A 9,933-nucleotide genomic window follows, 5' to 3' on the forward strand; every position below is an offset into this window, starting at 1 on the left:
AGCTTATTTACCTATTCCGGAGTTGTGCTGTGGGAACTAATTAATGTTTCTGCAATTTTTGAGGTATAAATTAGCAAGAGATATTATTATCACAGATTCTTCCAGTATAAGGAGCATACATACTTGAGAAATATATTATATAATCCAGATGGTATGCTGCTGAAGTGTGGTAAATATTCACAATAAAGAAGTGTGCAGGACATCTGTCTGGTTGCAAGTATAACCAAGCGTGTAAGTTTATACAGGCAGATAACCAGCTTTTTGAAACTTGTTTCACAGCTGTACTGTCATTTGTATAAGGTCATTTTTTGGCTGGCAAAGTATCACATGTGATCAATTTACCAGTGGGCAAAAAGAGGAGGTTTGCTTTCTCTCAATTTATGCTAAGGCTGGGTCTGAAACACAGGAGTTGAACACAAACCCGAACAGCAATTCGCAGCTGTAATGGGGTTCCGTATCCCAACAGTTCCCTCTGCCCTTCATTCTCTGAGGAGTATTTTTGCTCTTTGGTTGGACTGACTTTTAGTCTGAAAAGTTAAAGCGTATTATATTAAATGATTTGTGATGAAGGAAAAACTAACTCAACCTGATGCTCAACAGATTATTCAATTTAAAAAGATTAAGTCTGTAAGGGAAAAGTGGCAGATTTATGATAGCATATAATGATATATGATTATGTTACTATAATGAGCTAAATAACTACAAACCACAAGAGGAAAGTTTAGCAGCTCATTACTATAGCAGAAACAAATGCATAGACAGAACAAGTTTTGAACCACTTAAATAAATTGACTTTATTCCTTAAGAAAACCACATTTCCTTTTGAATGAATTGTTGCTTTCTAAGTGTTATGTCGTGTGGTTTTGAAAAAGCAATAATTTTCCACTTTGGCCAAATGTTGAAGTATTATTATAAATTCATTATGGAAATGGTCATTCAAAAATCAATTTTGATTAGCAGCCTTTGAAATCAATTGATCTGTAACCTGTACTTAGCAGTACTTGCTCTACATCTTTTTTGCATCTCAGTTCATTAATAGCACATTTTTCTAATGGAATCTGTAGTAATTTGGGAGTTTTGAATTTTTGCCCCCCCAAAAAAAGGAAAGCTATATGAGTTCAGCTGTAGAACTAGGTATCTGCATAGAAGCATATAAACGGTGTGGATCTGAAATTTTTAGAAGACAGCAAGCTTCATCCAGCTGGTAGCAGAAATATTGATAATGAAAGAATAAGCTGACGTTATTTATATGTTTAAACCTAGTTGTAGTAAGATCACATGGAAATTATTATATGCTGAAAGAATTTGGCAGGCAATGGATTCCTGTAGTTATTTATACCTGACATGATTTCTTGTCAGAAATTTTATGGAATTTGAAAAGCTGAGATTTATTTGCACATACATGTAAATGACATGACATAACACGATGGCATTTAATAGGCATATTCCAATTATTTGCTTATTACATCATTCATTTTCAAGCTGCTTGAAGTTTTCTAGGCCATTCCTTAGAGAAACAGAGGCCGCCAGTGCACTGTGTGAAGTGGCTAACTGCAGCTTTTCTGTCACAAATTATTTCAAAGCAAAATTTTAACTAAATGTTATGTTTGGAACTTGGTTTATTCCTTTATTAACTGTTATATTTCTACATCTACTGTACATACAACATTTAATAGTGATCATTTAAACTGACACGACATTTAGTAAATTCTTCACTTGAAAATTAACCTCAGAAAAATTTTGATTTAAATAAAAACTGAAGGAAAACCCGAAATCCATGTGGAAAAAAAAATACTGGTGAAACACTTGTTGCCAAATTGGTACTACCCTGCTCTCCTAGAAAGGGGCAGGGACGTTTGCACCAGACAAGTCTTCTTGCTTACTTCATATTTTAACCACTGAAGGGAGTCTTTTTTAAGAACTTGTAAAAAATACTCCATGTTTAGTTTACTCTAATCAACCATATGTGGTTGCTAATTGGAGCATTGCTTATGGGATTTTAATCATATCTTAATTTCTAATACTTTCTGTGTAAAGCATTTCAAAAAATCTAAAGGAACCACAAGTAAACGGCATGAACCACAAGCACCTTTGTTTCATACTGCACACTTTAAAAATGTATAAATGCAGTAAAGCTCTGCCTTGTATTGCATATGCAAATCAAACATTGGATTGCCTGCAAGCAACAAGTTTCATTTCCTGTGGTTGTGCAAAATGAACAAAACCTTATCTGGCAAGAGCACCCACTGTTACAAAAGTCCTTGTGGTTGCTTTAACTCACATGGCCTTTCCATCTCTTCTCTAATGGCTTTGGTTTTTGGGAACACTTAGTGTTTAAACAAGCTGGCAATTTTCCCTTTTTAATAGTGTAAAAGATGTGTGAGGCTCAGATCCTCAGACTGACTGGCCTCTCCAGCCATGCCAGGCTACTGACGGCCATCAGCAAGAGTCAGCCTCCTTGGTACCAAAAGAAACTCTCCAATTGTGCCTCTGAAGCAGCGGGTGGGAGTACAGAAAGTATATAAAAAGTCCTGAAAAAAAATGTTACTGACATAGCAAGTCCCTGATCCTACAGTCCTTCAACCTCAAGGTGTGCAATTTCAGTCACCCCAAGACGCATTTCCACCTTCCAGAATTACCATTCAGCTGGCTGCATTTTGAAATAGAGCTTTTAATATTGCAAGCACAATTCTTCCTACCCAAGCGTTGTTTCATGCCCAGTTTAAGTGCAGGGAACATCAGCAAATTCTTCCTATCCATCCAGTGGAACTGCAGATCAGGTTCACCAGCTGCAACTGCAGTTCTTCAGTGTTTCAGACACTGGCCAGAGTCCTCCTGAATAAACTGCTACCACTGTCACTCCCCATGGAACCTCCTCCCATAGCTATCCCTGTGCCTTTTTCCACTCGCACAGAACGCCTTCCATAAAGCCTCCATCCCTTTCTTACACGGGCCCACTTTCTCATCATTTCTATGAAGCTAATGAAAAAGGAAGAAAGTTTTCATTATGCTGCTCAGGTCAGAAGGGTTAAAAGTCCCAGGTTTAGTGCCATGGCTTGTTTTACCAGACCAGCGTTCTTGCTGCAACCTTTCCTTTCCTCACTTTGTCTTTTTTCTTTCGTTTGCTACCTGCATTTATCCCATTTGCGAGCACATTAGAACAGGAATGGTCCATTTCTCTATATTTTCTTTGGGAAGCACTTAGTAGAAATTTCATCCTGGTGAATACACTGGTGCTATAACACTGATGTTTTCCTACATCGTGTCTCTTCATTGGATAGTTCCAGTAACACTTTTTGCACTGCCTTTTCAGATTATCACACAGTGATGCTGAGGGATAGATACTGCAATACAAAGGAGAATTTGATTGCTTATGGCAGTTCTTTCCCAGACTTCTAATTCTGAGACAGTTCTCTGCCTCAGGTATTTTTTCCTGAACAGCTAGGCAGTGTAACTTAAAACACTTTAAAAGAAACCTTTACCCATAGGTCTTGAGAAAACCCTGGATCCAACTAGTTTCAATCCAGTTCTGTCATGCTTGGCTGTTCTCTGATTCTCTAAGCCACTGTGCCAGCCCTGTAGATCATAAAGGTATTTAATTGATTTAACAAAGGCAAGGCTGGGAGCATGACGAAAGGGCAGTAATTACAGAGACAGAGAAAATACACGTCATGCCTTCCCTAGAAGTGATGTGTATAGCAGACATTCTGGAAAAGGTTCAGGTTTTTTCTCTAGCAATGCATATAAGTGCTCTCTGCAACCAGTTATACCGCATCTGAAGCCAAGTGTCTCACTTTTTTTTCATTGCTCGTCTCAAAAGTTTATATTTTTAGAAGGCTTACAGCAAGGAGTTCATGTTTTGTAAACAGAAAAGTCAGGATAATTATCAAAAACCAATCAATAAAGCACTGTACCTAAAACCACATCAAAAGATGGCTTTGCTACCTCTCATAAGAGCTCTTTGGTTTTTTGAGCCAAACTCTCCAGGCAGTAAATAGAGGTGGCTGTCTGTTTATTCTGAGGAAGGACATGCCTCATTTAATACTCAGCTTTCGAAATTTCTGGGCCTTCTTCTACACAGGAGCAAATATGAACAGCTTTGGTACAGTGTGCATAGTGTCTTTATCTAATATAGTCATCCATTAGTACCTTACCAGTCATGGATATCAACAATTTTGGTATTTTGTGGTAGAGGATCGTAGGTTCTCGAGAAATGAATCATCTAATCCTTGCAGATTCTGCCAAAACACATATTAAACTGTGAAACTTCAGAGCAAATCTTTCACCATTTGATGAGTTCATTGCATTTCTACTAAAGAATTGGCTCAGTTAGCCTTAGAAAACACAACCAGAATGAACAGACAGACCCTAAGTTTTGCCTGATACTATCAACTTGGTCAAACTTTGGTAGAAAAAGACAGGAGATCTTTCTTAACAGGGAAAAGCTCACACACTGCGTGATTTGTAAGGGACACATTCCCCTCTGTGCAGCACCCAGGCACTCTGGTAACAGGCACAGGTATTTCATTTCTAGACAAACAGACTGAATAGCTGCACAACTGGCCCAGCAAGTCAAGTCTGCCACTGGTGAGTGGAGCTGTGCTGACTTTTGTCGGCTGAAGATGTGGTTGTGTCTCTGCTTGACTGAAGTACCTGGAACTTCTGCAGTAGATCCTTAGGAAATGTTTCAGTCTGAATAGGACTGAGGGAAGAAAGACAACAGCTCCGTAATTTTTCTGGCAATTAGAGGTAAATCCTGATGGCACATTCAACTAAACTGTAAGCCTGACTTGGTTGAATTCAGTTGCATATAAGGGAAGGAGCATAATTTCTGAAGGGACTTTTGGAGAAGGTAGGAAAAGGGATAGTTAATATGAATGTGCAATTAGTGTGCGATGCACCTGGAATCAGGAAGAGGTTATTGAGGCAGGAGAAAGGAAGAGAATTAAATCAGCCCATGGTTGGTATAAACCTGCTGGCATGCTTTGAGGTCATCCTTATGGGAGTAAATAACATTTTCTTTTAGGATGTTGGCACAAACTTGTAAGTTGTAAAATTCCTTCCTCAGCAATTCACCTATCATTTATTGTTAAATACCTTCTTTTGTTGTGTACAACTCATCACAACTTCTGCTGGCAAAACCCAAACTGCTGGTGCACTGGTAATATGATACGTTAAAAAAAATCAGGAGATGATAAGAAATGTAGGGTATGCAGGGGACACAAGTCAAACATGCCCCAAAAGCAGAATGACCGAGGCAGCCAGAGACCATACAGATTTATCTCAGCACTTTTCAGAAGCAGGAAGAGCCTCTCGCTGAACTCAAAGTCTTCACCTGACATCCATCTGGAGTCAGTCCTGCACCTCTAGTTCAATTTTACTTGCAGACTGTGGCCCCCCCGTGTGTGGTGAAAGGGGTTTCATTTCAAGTAAGAGCAGTCTGAGAAAGGAGAGGTTTAAGGTACTCTTAAAGGTATTTCAAATAAATAGCGCTATCTCCAGCACTGCATAACGCACACTGGATGGGAAAAGACTTTACTCAACTAAAAACAAAGCAGTGCTATTCATTTAAATATTGTATTATTGTATTTAAATTAAAAGTAATTCATTATAGACACATTCCTTGAGGAGCTGAGCATCCTGGATGTGATCCAGTGGAGTACTTACTATTTAGCTTTGAACACAAGTGGGCTGTTGACTGCATTCAGCTGACCTATTGATTGAAATGAAGCACATCCTTGAGATTTTTGCTTGATGGGGATCACAGTTCACAGCACCTTGTGGGACCGAATCTGATGTAGCTTTTATATTATTACGACTTATAGTATAGCATGATTATTTTTCCATAGGAACTAAAAACCCCCACAATAGTAATGAAATACTGTGACAGCAATGGGGCTAATACCATTGCAGTAGTGTTAAAATGTGTGTGCAATATCTGTTTTCAGGTTACCAAGGCAGCTTTCACTCAATACAAAACTGTTTCCACTATGGAGACTGCTACAGAACAATGGACCAGTCTGTCACCAGCGATGTGCTAACAGGGGAATCCCATTGCTTTAATCCTCTGAGACAGAATGGCTATCACATACTCAATGCACCTTTAGCTTCAACAGGTAATTTATTCTGCCTATAAAGAATTATCTACACGCTATTTTTAGCAGGAGGGGAAAAGTACACGTTATAGTCAGTGTTATTGCAAAAATATGGTTATATAAAAAACTCAGTCACTGAAATTCATTTGCATCTATAAAAACCTCCAAAAGAAAACAGATGTTTTCTTTAATCCTCCTGTATTTGAGTGATGGACAAATTCTCCTTTCGTTCTGCTGGATGTCAGAGGTGACAGACACCTTCAGGAGCAAACAAACAAGACAGTTCCCACATTTATTGTGTGGGCTATTCATTGTACATCTGTACAGGTGGGTTTTAATAATCAGATCAAAGTTAAGAAGATAGTTAACGCAACTCTGAAGAAAATAGCAGCAGCAGGGACTTCCTGTCCATCTAAGTATAAAAGGATGGCACTTTTTTGCAATACTGATGTTTACAAAATGGAAAGGCACTGCTTTGATAAATTCAGCCAAAAATATTGGTTAGTTCCTTCTTGTTCAGGAGTCTCTTTGTGTTTGTACTGTTGCACATTCATGGCAATTGTATGTTGCCATTTAGCTACATATTTGCATAATATAAAATTTGCAACAAGTTGTAGCTAGTTTACTATGTCAATATTTAATTACTCATTTTTATAAAGCATTTTTTTCTACTTTTAAAACCACAATTAAGAATTGACAGAATTACTGAAATCAAACAAAATGTGAGTATTGTCAGAGCCATGGAACGCTACCATTTACTGCAATCTTTACTTTCATATCTCCAAGAAATTTTTCTTCATGTCTGAATTCAGGAGGGCATCTCGGTTAAGGACGATACTGAAAACATATGTTTAAATGCTTTTTGAAATGGGGCCTGAGTCAGACCACAAAATTAGAGTTGACTTTCCTGTTTGTTTTGCATTAAAGGAGACTCTGTTCAGAGAGAGCGTGCACGCATTTGTCTGTTGTTCCATACTAAAAAGTGTATGCATCAGTAACAAACACCAGGGAAAAGTTTAAGATGAAGTTTGAACTTCAACTTTGAATTCTTTTGTGTTATTCATAAGTTTGATGTTACCAAAACATAGTTTTTTTCATGTTAACATCAAATTTCAAGTTTAGATTGACAGCTTGCAATATTTAAAGAACAGACTAAATAAACTTTCCAAAAGAAATTGTAGGAGCAAAGAATAATACTGTGGCAAGACACCAACTTCAACAACAGTTGATTTTTCTGTCTGGGGCTAAACTATTATGAAATGTTTCTGTGTAATATTTTTGTTTTTAGAGTGGTTATTGAAGTATGCAAATACTTAAAAGGCTGCAACATAAATATATATGAAATATATAAATCTTATCTAATCTTTTTGTGTGTAAAATAGAACCATTCAGGTTTGCAAGATTCATCAAGCCTATGCATTAATTTTTTTCAGGCTTTTATAGCACCATTAATATTAAATGAGATCTCATCTCACAGGAATGCCAAATGTGACTGGCAAACAGCTGTTCCATGAATCACATTAACAGTCAATAAATTTTTATTTTCTGTTCAGGACTTTGGATAGTTTACCCTATCTGGAATCTAATAATGATTTCTGGGGTGTATGCTTATCTTGGGTTGTGTCCATCTGTGGTTGTGTATCCACCCTGTATACAGGGTCATCAAACAGAAATTAGCATAACATAAACACTGACAAAACTTATCAAAATACTGGTCACTCCACTTGGAGCAACACAGCACAGGGCAGATAAACAGGCCAAGTTCATCTTCCAGAGACTTTGGACATACACTGCATGCCAGAATTCTGCAGACAGCAGAATTTGACCTGTAAACTAACAGTAAATTAATACGTCATAGGAAAATGCAGAAATGTAAACAAGTAGAGAATTTGGTCTCAAATAATGAAAACATACCTAACAGTAAAACACCTATAATTAAGTTCTAAGGACTGAGCTGATGGTTCTTTCTGAAATCAGGACTGGCTGTATAAGACTACCGGATCTGTCAGTACTGCGGTACCGCACAGCTCAGCTAGGCCTGGTGCGGTGCTACATTCAGCCCTCTCTAGACACACTTGCTGGCAGAGTGAGGCAGCCAGAAGAGATGAGAGAAAGGCTAAAGAGAAGAAACAGCCTCATTTTCCACACGGGGAACTGAGACACAGAAAAACAGGCGTTTCCCAGTGGCTCCAAAGAGCTCCTCAGTCAAGCAGAGAATGGAGCTTTAGCCACGAGGCTCAGCCATCCACCCATTGACTTGCGATTCACACCAATGTGATTTGTGAGAGATATATTTTCTACGTCAGACACTTAATTCACAGGCATGTTCTTAACTAGAAGAATCTTGTTCCATGTGTTGCCTCAGCTGACTTAATGTTGCTGCTGATTATTAAAACTGTGGTAGGTGGGCTCTGTGGGCTGGGTGCAGGGGTCAGAACCTTGTGCTGAAGCTCACAGACACTTTTCTAAAAGTCAAACCGAAATCAGGTGGTATGGGGTAAAACAGAATAGGTATGTTAAAGGATGAACATAAAGGGCCCCCATGGTGGGCTTTGGTGGGCTGATGACAGTGTGGTGCACAGCTCCTTCCACACATCCTGTGAGCCTGGCCAGACTCAGACATGCTTCTGCAGACCTCACTTCTGCGCTATGTGGAAATCCAATAAACGTAGGATCCAGATTTCTTCTAGATCTTAAGAGCAGCTGGGAGACACATGGAACATTTTTCCTAAGTGCCATTGAAAGGAAAAACACACAAAACAAGAGGACTGCATCACTTTTAGTGCACACTTAATTAGGATCCTTGCCCACTCATTGTTTTGACATCCTATTCAGATAATGAGTGTAAAGTCCCATGAGAATCATACTCTGATACTGGCACTTCACTTGCAAATGGGTTGCTTTCCACAGAAATGAATGGGAGCTGCATCTACTATGACACAAATGCCCATGGAGATTAGTTTGTGTATCTCCTGGGTAAGGCTTTGATGGTAAACCCTATTGTCTTTTCATTAACACTGTGCTGTACTGAATAATCCCAGGCCTCAAACTATGCTTCCTTCCTTATATGTCCTGTGGTACTAAATCATGTCCATACAACTTGTCACGCTTTCAGGCTATGATGCAATCTCTGAAGCACAGTGTGTATCTGAAGACATGGTCTCCAATGGAACTGATGAAAATGGATTCTTCCAAAACAGCGCCTTTGATCACTGCTTGAATCACATTCCTTCCATCTATACAGATACCTAAGAGCAGTGCTGACCTTGTTTCCTTTATTATACCTATAACTGTGTATGTAATAACAAAGGTGTTGTTCAAGTACTTTTATTTAGTCTGTATCCCTATATGTGCTCATTTAAATAAACACCTCACATTTACCAAACCATTTTATACATGAATAGTCTGTATAAGATAATATTGGAACCTGTTCCTTTGCTGTGGCACTTTGAAATTCATGCTTTAAGGGAATGAGGAGCATTTCAAGCAGCTTGGTTTTTTAAGTTCTCTCAGTAAAGTGTAAATGTAAGTTATATAATAAACTTGTAAAGAAGGGGTTTTTTTCCTGAAAAATATGTTTCAGTTTGAAAATGTTGTTCCCTTTAATCAGTTTTCATTTAACTCATTGGTCAATTCTTCTCTTTTTGTTTCTTTTTTTTTTTTTTTTTTTAACTAAAAGGATTTCTTTAATCACAGACCTCATGTATATAAAGATCTTCATTTGCTCGGCTGTTTTTATATTTTCAGTTTTACAAGAAAGCATTAAAAACTGGAAACAAGTGTACTGTCATTTCTTAACATCATCAGTCTGCCTGATAAATCCTAATATTACATTCTT

The 9,933-nt window shown here is 38.1% G+C and overlaps 1 protein-coding gene across 5 annotated transcripts in view; it reads left to right on the forward strand.

The window, feature by feature from the left end:
* GLIS1 (GLIS family zinc finger 1) overlaps window positions 1-9,670 on the forward strand; it is a 204,846-nt gene extending 195,176 nt beyond the window's left edge. For 4 of the 5 annotated variants that reach the window (XM_075759368.1, XM_075759367.1, XM_075759366.1 and 1 more), the window contains 2 exons: window positions 5,949-6,116; window positions 9,211-9,670. In XM_075759368.1, the coding sequence (XP_075615483.1) occupies window positions 5,949-6,116; window positions 9,211-9,347 (305 nt within the window). In that variant the 3' untranslated portion in view covers window positions 9,348-9,670. The remainder of the gene's footprint in view (window positions 1-5,948; window positions 6,117-9,210) is intronic. The other variant, XM_075759369.1, reaches the window with a different exon arrangement.
* Window positions 9,671-9,933: the final 263 nt, after the last annotated feature.

This window comes from Balearica regulorum, chromosome 8 (genome assembly GCF_011004875.1).
Source record: "Balearica regulorum gibbericeps isolate bBalReg1 chromosome 8, bBalReg1.pri, whole genome shotgun sequence".
In the NCBI taxonomy this organism is placed as follows: domain Eukaryota; kingdom Metazoa; phylum Chordata; class Aves; order Gruiformes; family Gruidae; genus Balearica; species Balearica regulorum.